At 47.3% G+C, this 15,000-nt stretch overlaps 1 protein-coding gene across 1 annotated transcript in view; it reads right to left on the reverse strand.

Annotated features, from left to right (window-relative positions):
• Positions 1 to 1,269: 1,269 nt before the first annotated feature.
• The window catches only part of NHS (NHS actin remodeling regulator), a gene marked incomplete at its 5' end in the record, with an annotated part of 263,156 nt that continues 249,425 nt past the window's right edge, over positions 1,270 to 15,000 (reverse strand). Inside the window, 6 exons of the mRNA XM_082485623.1 lie at positions 1,270 to 2,427; positions 3,777 to 3,903; positions 4,414 to 7,371; positions 8,632 to 8,763; positions 12,038 to 12,230; positions 14,469 to 14,531. Of these exons, the coding sequence (XP_082341749.1) occupies positions 1,803 to 2,427; positions 3,777 to 3,903; positions 4,414 to 7,371; positions 8,632 to 8,763; positions 12,038 to 12,230; positions 14,469 to 14,531 (4,098 nt within the window). The 3' untranslated portion in view covers positions 1,270 to 1,802. The remainder of the gene's footprint in view (positions 2,428 to 3,776; positions 3,904 to 4,413; positions 7,372 to 8,631; positions 8,764 to 12,037; positions 12,231 to 14,468; positions 14,532 to 15,000) is intronic.

Raw genomic sequence — 15,000 nt, forward strand, 5'->3', positions numbered from 1 at the left:
CCAAAGTACGCTCTTTCTGCCATCCTACTCGACCTGTCCCACTGCACACCACATTCCTCCTCGCACTATTTTCTCTGCACTAACCTTTCCTCTACTCCAAACCATTTCCTATGGCAATCAACACCAACTGCATCAATTTTGGACAAAGAGGGCCTTCTTCTCCGCGTAGCACGGACGGGGCTACATCAATGGAAACCATGGTGGCTCAAAGCCCAAAGGAGAATCAGGCCTGTTAGTTTTATTCTGTTTAAAAATTAAAAGTATAAAGCGACTCACGGGTTAAGTTTTAAAAGTACACGTTCTTGCAGTTTTAAGACAAGAAAATTCAAGTAACTTCAAGTAATTCAGCTTTTATTTCCCTGCCTTCATTGGTATCAAAGCAGCTGCTTTGATTTGTCTCCTTTCCCACCCCACCCCAGTCCCCCACCCTGTTCCGCATTTCTGGTAAACCCAGACAAGATCCCAACTGTACGTGGCTGGCACAATGAACCAGAGCTTTCCCCTTCCCAGCTCAGCAATGAATATAAATAATGCATACACATACCTATTTCCCAGCTACGTTTTCACAGTGTCATTTTGTAAATATTTAGGTAGCATGAATCTCATCAGCACAAAGAGAAAGCTTCACTGAAAACTCATCGCGGATATTTACTGATAAATCGAAAGCGCTTCTTGCATGCTTATAATTTATTTGTTTCCTTTACAAACCAGAAACTAATTGTGTTTAAAGATTATAGTTACCAGGTTATGACCGTGTTATGCATCCCAATAGCCTAATAGGGATATGAAAGTTAAGTACTATTTCTTCTCGCCTCTCTCCTCTCTGAAGTGATCCCTGCTAGAATAAAGGCCCAGGGGAGGCTGTGGGATGGGACCCTTTGGGGCTTTGCATCAAACACGACTTTGTTCTGTCGGGAGCACGCTCGCCTTCCCCACCGATCCTCACCATAACCCTCCCGGCTGCGCTTTCCAGTTAGCTTCTTTGGAGCTGCCTTAGAAAGACAAATGGTTACTTTAATCCCATCAGAGTCAGCCTTTCCATTTCCTCACCTAAGGCAGAGAATTCCTCCTTTCCACTGCTCAATGTCATCTTTCGGGCTTGTCGCACTGAAAGTGGTTATCGGTGGCCATGTGAATTTTTTATGTTTGATATGAAAATGGTATTCACAGAATACAGTTATTACATTTGACTTCTTTTGTCTTCTATAAACAAAGTTGTTATGCAGTAAATCGTTTGCCACATGTCCACTTCTTTGATAATTCTATTTACAAATTTTTATCAAAAATATGGTATTTACATATGTTTTCTTAATTTCTTCTAAATTTTGTTTCAGCTCATTTTAGTGTAGAAAAATACCAATCCTCAAGAGCATTTTCTTTTTTTTTTTTTCTCCCTAGGGAAGCACTACAGTGAGGGATTTGTTTCTAGGTGGGCAGCTTTGAGAAAAAAAAAACACCCAAAAGTCACTTTTAACTCTATGGAACGTGTATAGCCTTGAACTCTACAGTGACAACAGAAATGAGAGTGGGACAAACCAAATGAAGCTAAAAGAAAACAGAGCAGACATTGCATATCTTCCTACTTTAGAAAATGTAACTTAATAAATAGCTACAGCTGTAGTCCTCTGTTTCCCCAGCGTCTTACAAACACAAACACATTTAAGCATCGATATTGCCCTGCAATTTTTTTCTTTTTCTCTTTTTTTTTTCTTTTTTTTGACTGCTACAGCGTTGGCCTCTTATATTCACATCCTTACAGAGCCCCAGTGGTGTCGGCAGCCTGGCCCTGGTGCCTGTGCAGCCTATGTTGAGCTCTGAGAAGACCGATCGTCGTGGGGGCTGCCGTCCGAGTTCTCTGTCTCTCCTTCGGAGATGGCCTGCATCGGCGTGTTGTACAGCCTGCAGCGCACGCTGTACCGGCTGCTGCTGGCTGCCGGTGGTGCCCGGGAGCGCCCCACCCTCGAAGATGCTGACATGGGAAAGCTCTTGGAGGAGAACCCTTCCGTGTTGACCCTGGGGGAGCAGGGGGAGAGCGGAGACAATGCATCGGGGCTCACCGCAGGGGGAGACTCCTCTAAGCTTTGAGGGGCATCCGCCGTCAGCTCTCCGGGAGACTTGGGCAAAATAGGACTTTTCAGAATTTCCGTGGCAGACATCCTGTAGCTGGAATCGGATCGGCTGCCCTTCTTAAGGAGCAGTAGTTTAAACTCCTCATTGGATGTGTTGGACTTTTTGGCATTCCTGTATATAAGCCCAGGGGACCTCTGACTGCTTATGGGAGTGCCCACGCTGCCGGCTGGTGGCACACTGCTGGTGGGCAGTGTGCTGCTGGCAGGGGGCTGGCTGCTAGTCCCAGATGAACCTCTTAATCTGTTCCTTACAGAAAGGTCTCCAGAATCTTTTCTCCCAAGAACTTTCCTTTTTGATCTGTAAAAACACAAAACAGCACTCCTTCATATATTATCTTTGTAGAATAACACTTAATGTTGGTCTGGAGTTTCACAGATTACCGTGCTTTCAAAGTAGTTAGAGTTCTCATAATTCCTCTATCAAATATTGGAGGCTAGCAGTGACTAACAGCACTTTAAGCTGTGATAGCTCTTGGGCAATGAATGAGGCACTGAGCCACACAGTCCCTCTCAACCTCACCCAGCTCTTCCAAAGCAATGTGTGCACAATCAGCTCTTTACAAAGATGACAATGCATACAGAGTCTTAGAATCACAGAATAGTTTGAGTTGGGAGGGACCTTTAAAGGTCATCTAGTCCAACCCCCCTGCAATGAGCAGGGACATTGTCAACTAGATCAGGCTGCTCAGAGGCCCGTCCAACCTCACCTTGAATGTTTCCAGGGATGGGGCATCTACCACCTCTCTGGGCAACCTGGGACAGTGCTTCACCACCCTCAGCGTAAAAAATTTCTTCCTTATATCTAGTCTAAATATTCCCTCTTTTAGTTCAAAGCCATTACCCCTTGTCCTATTGCAACATGCCTTTGTAGAAAGTCCCTCTCCAGCTTTCCCCTCCTTTTTCCTTAGGTACTGGAAGGCCACTACAAGGTCTCCCTGGAGCCTTCTCTTCTCCAGGCTGAACAACCCCAACTCTCTCAGTCTGTCCTCATAGGAGAGGTGTTCCAGCCCTCTGGTCATTTTTGTGGCCCTCCTCTGGACCTGCTCCAACAGGTCTTTCCTCTGCTGAGGGCTCCAGAGCTGGATGCAGTACTCCAGGTGGGGCCTCACCAGAGCGGAGTAGAAGGGCAGAATCACCTCCCTTGACCTGCTGGCCATGCTTCTTTTGATGGAGCCCAGGATATGGTTGGCCTTCTGGGCTGCTTTTAGGTAATAATAATACTCAATGTAACCTATTCAATATCAGAAATCTGTAATTTCAGCTGTGATTGCAAATTTCAGCTGAATACAAAATACTCTTACATTGAAGAGATGCCTTCTCATCATTCTCGCTACAACAACTCACTGACCAGAACAGAGCTAGTGGGCAGAAGGCAGGAACCACTGCGGGTAGTTTTCTTTGGAGACACATATGTTTATGTTAGAGAGAACGGCCTGATGTTGTTATCTGTAAAGCATCCTACACATGGCATGGGGATATACACCAGAATATAATAAAGCTGCCTTTTAGAAAACTAAACCCAATAAACTAAAGAAGGTAGTTTCAGGACAAGACTTAACCATCGAATAACCATCCTGCAGCTATTGTTAGTGGGCGACTGTGCAGGGCTGCATGTTACCATTCCCCATTGCCGCAGGGTTAGGTCACCTGTGAATGACTGCAAACAGATCCTCGGTAGTGCGGGGTTTGTTTGGAGACACAAAGACGTCCTCAGCATCAGCCTGCAACTCCTCACTCAGTGGAGACATGATGGACTCGTCGCTTGGAGAAGACTCTTAAACAAGGAAAGAGGCCACACCATGAGTCAGACCCTACCACGCTTTGCAACAGCACCACCCACACTAGGCTCTAGCTCCGTTCACAACCGAGCAGCCAATACCTCCGTACAGACTTCATCCTCTAACCTAAACATCATGTACATTGCATGTTGGAGCCCATAATGGGGGCACCGCTAGGGACTGAAACCAGGGTCTCCTGTTTACTGTGTGGCTGTGATAATAAGGCTCCTCTGTACCCAGGGTTAGCGCTCCTCCCTTTTCTCTTTTCATCTGAAATGCAGCACAAGGGAGGCAATAAACATCAGAGAAATACGCTCTGAATACACTGAAAGAGCGTAAAATATCTTTGGGCTGGCTGGCCAGCCAGCTAACAGATCGTGGCGGAGGGGGGCTCTGTCCTTAAACCTACATGTGGATTTGCACCTCCAGCCTGCTTCTTGACTCCACCACCGCTCACGCCTGAGGCCGCGTGGTTGGGTATAACACAGAAAGAGACCACAACTGACCTTTCAGTGAAAGCTCCTCCACGCTGCCCGCTGTCTCGTCCACCCTGCTGTCATCAGAGGCACTTCTGGTTGGGATACCTGATGTGATATCGTTTTCCTGCTTGCAACTCGCTTCGCCGGATGAATTCGCTGCCGCCGCCTCCGCTTCATAGCCGATATTCCCAGGCACATGGTGGCTTACATTGGGTTGGTGCTTAAGCTGACTGCTGATGGCTGCCCCCTCGGCTTCACCAGGGCTTTTGCCCCCAGGCCCAGCTTCCAGCCTCCCCTCTCCGCCTATGGAGAGCTCTGGCTGAGCCTGTGCTTGCAGAAGGTTGTGCTCTGTTTCTGTTCCCTGGCTGGGTTTCTTTCCTTCGTCGTCACCTGCGAGGACAGCTGAGCCCTTCTGAAACCCATCCGCAGAGACAGCACACATCTGATTCAGAGTGCTCTCCAGCAAGTGCTCGGCGGCCAGCTGTGTTTGGTCCTTCCTGGGTTTGATGTCAACCAGACCCACGTCCGCTGAAGCTACAGCTTCTCGCTCACAGCTATTCTGCCCACTGAAAGAGGAGCTTTTCTCTAAAGGCGGCTTTCCGGGCGCTGCTTCTGCTGGGGAAGCATCGATGTACGACATTATGGCCTCCTCTGTGGAGTACTGGCGCAATACTGGTTTCTTAGCTAAGAGTGGCCTCATTTTGCCCGGAGAAACGTCGGTCGCCATCAAGGCGGTCTCCTGTATGCATAGCAGGTCTGGGGCACTGCCTTTCTGTTTCCCTCCGTCAGGCTTGTTGACTGCCCGCAGGTGGACAGACTTGAGAACGGAGGGCGTGATGGCGAGGGCAGAAGGAGGGCTGGGGTGCAGGGCTTCACCGACGGCGCTCTGCTTGCCGTGGCTGAGGGCATGCAGCTGGTGCCTGTGAGCGAAGGGCTTGCTCAAGACGTTGTGAAGAGCACTTAGGTCGAGGTGAGTAGGAGGTATAATCGGAAGTTCGAGGTCTTTGCTCACCGAGGCGGTGACATCTTTCGGGAGCGGCTGCTGTAGCGACGACTTCCTCTCCGGTACTTTTGGCTTCCTCTTGCTTCCCCCTGGAGACAAGGGTCCCGAAAAGAAAGCCGTCGGAAAAGAAGAGGTGGGTGTCTCTGACTGGCTGGAGTATCCACTGGACGGGGAAGCTAACCCTGCCAGCTTCTCAGGGGAGGCCAGCTTAAATTCGTTATCAACAGAGGGGAGGGATGGGGTGGTAGCTCGTGACCCGGACTGGGACGTCTGGGATTCGGAGCTCTCCGGTGACTTGATGCACTCTATGACTGTAGTACCCGTAGCGGTGCTGGAATTGGACAAGGACCTGTAAGGATCGCTGGATTTCAAGTCGTTCAGAAGCCAGAGGTCTGCATAGTGAGGTTGTTCAGCACCTTCGTCTTTAAAGGAGGGCATATCGGCGGTGTCGAATGGAGTGTCCTTTAACCCGCCATCACCCTGGTTTGCCCAGGGCAGCTCCTGCTTGGCCGGCAGGTTGGGGCCTTCCACTCGGGAAGGTGTGTTTGAAAACTCAAGGGGCAGCTTCATCTCCCTGGTGGTGTGAGAGACATGCTGCCCACTGCCGATCTTTGGTTCTTTCTTGTCAGGAAGGTCGGTGCTGCTCTCTGATTTCCTCAAAGATGAGCTGCGTTTTGGTGGGGCTGGCTTTGCCTTTGGTTTCTTCAGCGAGATGCTCTGCCGTCCCTGCCTCCTGTGGCTCACGCACTCCTGCCAGGCACAGTCAGCCAGGCTGGAGGTCACACTGCCGGTCTGGCCGCTCTCGGAGCCCGCAGCTGCATAGTTGCAAATATAGCTTTTACTACCCTTGAGACCGCAGTCAAAGTGCATGGAGGTATAGTATCCTTCGGTATCCACAGAAAAGTGTGAGCTAGTGTCTGCCTTGTCAGAGGGGGTCTTTTCGAGGAAGCTGTCGTAGGTGGCCATGCTGGTGAAGCTGGGGCATCCCAGGCTGTCGGCCTTCGGGCGCTCGGGGCTGAAGTCCTGGCGACAGGAGGCGTCATGGTGATGGTGCAGGTAGTTCCACTCACTGTCACTTGTGTTGCTGTTGTTGGGGTCATCCAGTAAATCTGCCACGGTGGAGGTGAAGGAGCTTGCCCTGTGGCCCCTGACCTTGTCCACGTGGTCACCAAACTGCTCTGTGATGAAGACGCTGGAGTCCTCGTTGGCATTGGGAGCGGTGTTGAGCGACAGCTCGGAATCACAGTGCGAAGAGCCTGTCAGCGGAGGAGAGGCGGCAGGAGGAATGGTTTCAGACGTCTGGGAGGGACACGTGGAGCTGCTCCCGCTCCAGTTGCCACTGGAGGACTGGTGGTCATCTTTCTGGTCCATGTGGCTGCTGAGCAGCACTCCTGCCGTGGAGATAGAGTGAATAGGGCTCCCAAAGGTGTCCGAGTTGGACGAAATCTCACAGCTGCCCGAATCTGCCATCCTTGACAGCCGCGACCTCCCCCTCTCGCCGATGCTGTGTTCGGGGCTGTGCAGGTGCTGAGGACAAGTTAAACCAATGGGCTGGTGCTCTTGTGAACCCTGCTTGCTCAAGACCTCCTTCCCCTTTTTCGGGATCCTCTCCTGGCCGGCTAGGAAGCGCTCCGCTTCGTACCCTGCACTCTTGGTGGCGGCATCCTGATGTCCCTCACTGGCCCGGGCGCCCTCGCGAGGAAGGCTGCGCGAGCGGATGCGGTTGCTGACAGCGGCAGCGAAGACGGCATCCCCGTTGTCCGCCAGCACCAAGATGTTGCCGGCGGAGTGGGAGAGGGAGGCGACGACGCTCTGCCCCCTCTGGGCACGGATCCGCCGCCGGGAGGGAGCAGCTATCAGGATTTCTTCCGTCTGGCACTCCGAGTCCCGGGTCCCCGACCTCCTGCTGCTGGAGCCAGAGAAGTCTGGGTTTGCATGCACAATCACATTGCGCTCTCTCGCCACCGGCGACTCATCTGAATCTAGGACACACGGAAAGCCGGGTGAGCAGGGGTCAGCTCCACATTTCCTGGCGCGAGACGACCCGCGGAGCAACCCAAGAAGCATTATCTGCCGTACTCTTTCTTTTTTTAATCTTGCTGAGCATTGGACCAAATTTAACTTTGCTATAAAGGCAGACCTCATCCCAGTGAGGTGGGGAAATTCTCCCAGTCCTGCAATGTGATCTCAGTTCTCCTATTTCTGCAATGTGATCTCACACAGAACTGATCTTGCTGTGGTAAATATTAAGATAAATATTAAGTTTTCCGTTTTTGTCACTATATTTGAACTAGTTAAAGGCAGTTTTCGGGAGTGGCTGCTGGACAAAACACTCCCTGAGCTTCTAAAAATAATTCTATTTTGACCACCTGTCTGTTCAGAATTTCCATTAGCTGCTTCTTTACTACCAAGAATATTTGCAAGGCAACAGGATCTTTCTTTCATAGGTTCTCTGGTTGCTTATTCCCTATGACAAACACATTCCTTCTGCTTCCCATCAAGTTTCACAGCAACGGATCGAGATACCAGAGCCATCTTCAGGTGCAGATGAACGTTGAGAAATAATGATCCCGTTAGTTTTGTTTTGGGTTAATACCAATTTTACACTGGATTTGCCCTCAACCGAGTTGCTCCTAATTTACCTGGGACAAAACCTGAGGTAAGCCACTCAATTTCGGGCAAATATCCTTGGCAATAAAGAATGAAAGGAAGGAATCAAGGGCAAGTGTGATAAATAAAAGGAACATTTAGCAAAGTTTTCTGTAGGGTACCAGCAGCTGTTTGTAAGACGGATATCCAACTGCTCATCTGACTGAGTTATCCAGCTGTTGTGACAGCTCATCATCACTTTGCTGAGCAACATCTGTCAGTTCTTTACCTTAAGCTCCCCTCATGCAAGAAAAAACTTTCACTTAATCTAGTTACTTTTTATGCACGTAACTATGGGTTCATAACAGAAATAAAATGAAAAAAAAAAAAGAACTGATTAACATTTACACGATAAGAGCTGAACACGTACATCTATATTACTCGGTAAGGCCCCCGGTCCGTCAAGGCCGTATGGAGTAATATAGCTTTGCTTACTGTAGTAAATCAAAAAAACAAACCACATCATTCCCAAACTCCACAAGCATTTACACTTCCGAGGTTTTGTTTCTTTGGAAGGCTGGCTACCAGCTCATATCCCTGCAATTTAAGTTGGTTAGAAAGCTATCTACGGAAGATGTGTATTTATACTACACCTATTTCTTGTTGCACTCTTCTGGGGATGCCAGAGATGGTTTTCCTCCTCCTCAACTTTCGTCTCCGCTGTAGTACAGATTGTGAATGAACAAGAGAGCAGCGTATACTAGCCTCTCTGTCAAAACCAACTCCTGCAACCCATAAATAGGTCTCATTAGCCTTTAGAAATAGTAAACAAATTTTCATGGCTGGAACACAGTGGAGGTATGTGAGCTTGGATTAAGCCTGTGAATAAACATAAGGGAGCCCTTATGTAGCTCTTATGTAAATTATATCACAGTATATCACAGTTTTACATCTAATTCCAGCTCCCCCTCAGCAGCCTGGTCTGCCAAAAAAAACAGAAGGAGTAAAAAAGAAAAAAAAAAGGAAAAGAAAAAGAAAAGCAAATCAGAAAGGAAAATAGATTTGAGAGCTCTTGGTAACAGGGCATCTTTCTTATAGCTATTTATCCATCTGTCATAGCGACAATGACAGTAACTTGTCTGCAGAGAGTAATCTGTTCAGCTATAGCCTGACTTATTTCAAGCAACTAAGCGTATGAAAACAATTTAAGTGTATAACACCATATTGCAGTAGTTGGGTGTTTCTTAGGAGACCAATATGCCAAGGGGGCTAACATTTCAAAAAGGAAGGAGACAGCTAAAATGGGGCCAAGTCCCCGTGCAAGTTTAGAGAGCATTCTTCATGATGATCACACATGGCCGAGGGTAACATAAACGGGCAGCTGCTATTTATCTGCGTGCATCAGTAAGTGGCCTGATTTTCCCAAGTGCTCAGCACTGTGCGGGAGTCCACTCTGGGAATGGGGTCACGCAGTCAGTCAAGATCCTCAGTTTGGATTTAGGAGCCCAACTTCATGGGCACCCTTATTTATGACCACGGCCACACAGAATAGGCAGGAATTCCTCATTTTCTTTATGTTTCCATGGCATTAGCACAGGGAAGCGTCTTTCACTTTGTTTTTTACACTGTATTGCCAAAGCAAAGTTAAAAGGAGGCCCACCAGAAGACTAGTGCCCATCTGCGCTGGCTTTTCACACAACTGTACACCTGTGCTCTCTAAAGTTGACGTGGGACAGGTTGGAAAAAATGTGCCAGGTCCATAAAAACACTAACATAAGGATTGCTGGTACAGTGGTTTGTAATCTTAAGAAAAACAAACAAACTAAACCGAACAAAAGGAAAACAAAAAAAAAAAATCCTGATAAGAAGCTCTATTTTAATAGCGTATAATTATAGAAAACATAATTATACACAGACATACACATACATATTACACTACATAACAATGTAAAACATTAAAAAGTAACTTTCTTGTAAAAGTTCTTCTTGAAATCTACTACAGTGAAATAGAGGCTTCAGACAGATGTCCTGTAACCACCAATGCCCCTGGAATAAGCAGAGGAAGAACTTTCTTTAATATGGAACGAAAGTGCCGTAAACTCCAACAACAGTCATTTTCAAAAAAGTGAACATTTCTCAGGGTTGGGAGAAGCTTAAAAAACAAAAACAGAGAACTGAAAGCAAACTGTTTGAAACAAAAAAATCAATCAATCAATCAGCATCATTGCTGGTTTTCCAGCAACCGTGAGTTAGCCGAACATGCTCTGTGCGCCAGATGCACGGGGGTCATCTCCAAGAGGAAAGTGGAAGAGGGTATATCCTCCCCGTGACGCATACAAATTATTCCCATTAGTGCTAATGAGAATGATACACATAAACATCCAGAAGATTACATACCATTCTTGATCTGTAAAACTGATCAGTGGAAATTTGGTTCCAATGTATGGCAGGTGGAGTCTAGGCAAAAATGGCTATTACTGGAAAAGTTAACATTGGTCCCAGACCTAACTCTCCTCTGAACTGCATTAGGTGACATCAGCCATGTTAGAAAGCCTACAGCAGCGGTTAGGGTCCTATAGTCAATCTAGAAAGAGCATCATTTCAACACCAGCTTTACTTCATGGAAACGTGCCACACTATCTATGACTTTCTGTGGGGATTTCTATCGGCAGTGCCCAACCTGCCACCTCAACCAGCCGGGCTCCCCACCGGCAGGGTCTATGCAGGCAGCTCTGCTGGGTGGCCTCTTTCCTCCCACGCGGCCCCGGCTGGCCAGAAGCACCATCCTGGTGGCGGGGACACCCGCTCCTGGCTGCCACCTCCCCAGGTGGGCAGAGCTGGCAGCACGGTGTAATGTCACCTCCGCTGCTGGGGCGGAGGGCAACCAGGACTCTGCTGCTGTCACCAGGAGGATTCATGCAGCTGATGGGGACTTGTCACTGTGACGCTGTAGGACAGACGTGCTGCAAGCCCAAAAGCCCAGAGCCCCTCGGCTGGGGGTTGAAGCTGGACTGTGGGCATACAGCCCTCCCCAGCACCGCGGTGAACCCCGCAGCCAGTCTCGCAGGAAGGTTGGGCACCACGGATAGACACGGGAACAAGCAACGGGATGTGAGGGGTTGTGACCTCCACCCCCTCCCCAACCCCCCCCCCAGTCATTGGGAAAATAGAATTAAATGCAAATATTTTCTCTGGGGGATGAAGGCTAACTGAAAGCTCCCTGCTTTTTTCCTGATTGTTCATATTCAAGTCCATAATGGTGGAAATCAGCCAACTTTATGCTCTTACATTAATCAAAACTTGGTGCGAAATATTAGTGAGGAAAACTCAGATCAACTTTATGTTTACCATAGCCCTCTGGAAGGAGAGAAAGAGAAAAAGAGAAAGAGAAAAACAGCCTGATTTTTGATTCTGGAAATAAGTCATCTATCACATTTAATAAGTGATATACCTGCTGCTTCTATAAACAATTTCTCTTTCAAATAAATCTAGTCAAACGTATCCAAATGTTATAGAAACAAAAGAAAATGCCATTACTATACCTTCAGCATAGCTGCATGTAAAGAGATCTCAGAGCGATGGTTTGCATGCTACACAGTCATGCCTCACATGTTTAAAGCACTGCAAATAGTAGCCTACATTCTCTAGTTTCTCTTCTCCTGCTACACATGATAATCATATGATTAATTTTGGTGGCTTTCTGCATTATTTCAGTCAGCTACATTCAAAAAGTTATTTGAGGTCTTTGTAAACACAGACTGTAGGTTATATACACAACAAAAGTACATTGTTTATACAGGGAACCAGTGTTATGTTATACTGTAAAACACGACTCTGAAAATATGGGCCAAATTAATCCTAGATGCGGCTTCAGTGACTCCAACGGTCGCGCATGAGGGATGAATTTAGCCCACTGTCTTCCAGAAACTCAATCCTCAAGCTAGGGTCTTTGACCCCAGACTGCACAATCCCGTGACTTCAAATAAATTAAACAAAATAAGTACTTGACCTCCCTTGAACCATGCAATAAATACAAAAAGAAATAGAAGAGATTTGTACCAGTGACATTGATGGGGATAATGCAAGAAGAAATCACTTGGGCATCTTGTTTCATTTTCTCCTCTGGAGTTGGGAGAGGTAGTGCTTTACTCCAATTGGTTTGTTTATCCAGTGTAGAAGGGATATTATGTATTGGATTTTTCGGCCTCTGCCCTAACATGACATCTGTATCTTCGTCCTCTGGTGGATGGGACTGCAAATGAATACATTCAAAATCAGTGTCTCCCACTCCGGCACACAAGGCTAATTTTGAAACAAAGCAGACACACAGATCAGAAATCAATTACAGGGATGCAAGAAGGAACCGTTCTAGCTAAGTCACACAGCATAAGCTATTCTCCAATGGAAAAATAACATCCTGCTAATAGGAGAAAAATACCTCAACATACTGAAAACGAGTCAGCGTATTCACAGTGCCATTTATGGGACATCTCCTCCATCAGACGGGGCATGTCCTGCATTCATGGATAGCTGTTGCATGCATGCCCTCAATTACCATCAGCGTTAGACATGTGGGCCCTCATTTGCATCCGCAACCTTCTGAACACCCGAGTCCGCTAATTACTAGCGAGGACTGGCCTCATACAACCGTTCATCGGAGGACAAGCATCAGAAGGCCCAAAGTTTTAAAGATGACCCCTCCGTACTTCAGCAAACCATTTGCATTTCGTTTTTACAAACTCAGACCGTGAGCAGAGAGAAGTTACAGCCACCCAGCAGCTATGTGGTGGGAAGCGGCAGGCGTTAACAGTGCCAGGGTGGTGGGACAGTGGCCAAAGAGAAGAGTAGCCACCACCAGAAGAAATACAAAGACTTATTTAGAAACCATGCACATTTTTACAGCATGCTACGAGAAGCGCTAGATACAGAAGATAAAGAAATGGAGAGAAAAGTAAACGGCGTGGAAGAAACACAGATGGTTTGTTTTCTTTTGGAAGAAATAATAAATCCCCCAACAAAACCCTGTCTCGCAAAGCCGCTATAATTTCATCAAGTAAAAGAGAAATAAATTAAGCACGTTTCATGTGGCGCTGACTACCCGCTCGGGTTTGGGAGTCTCTTTGTTTGCAAAAAAAAGTTTCTGTTTTGTTTGGAAGGGATGGAGGGGAGAAACACTTACCTTTTTCAGCCTAATTTCCCTCCCTTTTTCCATTAATACATTCTTCTATAAGCTGTGACAACTCTTCGTCCAGCCCAGGACATCCGTCTGCCTCTCGGTTTTTAAAAATGAAGCGCAATCCCTGTCAGGCCGGCTTTCTCTTCAGTCCTGAATTCCCAGCTGCTTAACTACCAGCCTTCCCCCTCATGCCTGCTGTTTACACTTCATTTGCCAGTTTTAGTTTCGGTAGCAAACACGGCGAAGATAAAATATTGCTCCCCGGCTCCTTGGCAGGGCGTTGAGCAGGCGGGTGTTGAACACCGCAGGATCACGCCCGGGCTGCCATTGTACTTCTGCCATTCCTCCGCCTGGGCTCCTCACAAATCCCGGGGGAATTAACCGTCTCAGGCTTGCCAAACAGCATTTACGCCCCGGCCCCAAAAGCATTTAAGATCTTAACTCGGCAGCTACTATTTAAACGGTTGGAGGGCACTTACTTACCTCGCCAGCGTCACCTCCCGCAGCACCCCCAGACCTGAGACAACACACGCTTCCTCCTCCTCCCGCCCGCAGAAAACCCCCTTTTCCCACGTAGGATCTCAGTCAAACATCGCAGCCTTCTTTCTGCCTGCAGCTTTTGTGCCGATCCCCGGCAGACGTGAATAGCTCGTATAAACTTCAAGCACAAAAGACTTTGTTTCCTAGGTAACTCCCCCCCCCCCCAAAAAGTTTGATGCATGCATGCGAAAAAAAAAAAAACCAACCCTTGCACACACGCACAGACACACACACAGACACACAGGCTGCATTTGTTGCCGATTCCTCCCCTGGATGACAATGAAGCGCTGGACAAAGCAGGCAAAGTGACCCTGGCTGCCAGAGCTCCTCCTCTCCCAACAGTGGCATCACCAAATGGCCAGAGAATAAGTACCCGCTGTCGTGCTGGCATTACCCCAACGATTTCTTACCGTTTAGGTGGAAAAAAAAAAAAAAGAAGAAAAAGGGCACTTCGGCAAAAACATTGCAAGAGAATGAAATGCAATCGCTAACGCGATTGAGTCTGTCCCGGTTCAGGCCTTCTAAAGGAGGCGATAGGAGGAGGCGGCCTCGTGGCCACGAGCTCCTGAAACCCATCCAAGGTAAAGAATGAATGAGGGGGGGGAGGAAAAAAAAAGTCATTATTGTGTCTTACTGACATGAGAAAAACAGAAAAGGCTTCTTTTAGCACAGTAAAGTTAGCAAGTGAAAAGCAAGCAAGAGGCAGGGTTAGGATCTGGAAAGGAGAAGAGTGGGACAGGGCTGTTAGTTGAGGATTGCTTGTTTTTCCAGTACCTTTCTACTCCAGGGGGTCATGTGGCAACACTCAATTGGGGAGGGCGAACGGGTGCTGTTAAACTACAAACGTGAAATGTAAAAAAAAAAAAAAAAAAAAAAAAAATTAAAAACATACACAAAACGTTTCTGATAAAAGCACATCATTTTTGTTTGGATAAATTAGCATCAGAGGCAAAACAAGCTGAGAGTTCCACCCTATTTCCTACTGATGGGTTTGTTCCCCAGAACAGAAAACTTCTCTACAAAATGCAGTTCAAGCAACTGTGCCCACAGAGTGGTTTGGACCCCTGTGAAGTCTGTGCTGATTTTGCTTACTCGGATTAGACAAAACTGCAGTGAAATTGGTTCAATCTCCTTGTACAGACATGCTTAAATTGTCCCAAGAATGTCTTGTATTGATTTGGTAACTCGAACTGTGTACTGCCTGGAGCTGAAGCAGTGCAAAGTACGTATCCAATTACATTATAAATGATCTATTTCATAATATAAGGGAAATTTTTTGCATGAGGTATTTGAGCAATATAAATAA

Source organism: Vanellus vanellus (assembly GCF_965231255.1).
Source record: "Vanellus vanellus genome assembly, chromosome: 1".
Lineage (NCBI taxonomy): Eukaryota > Metazoa > Chordata > Aves > Charadriiformes > Charadriidae > Vanellus > Vanellus vanellus.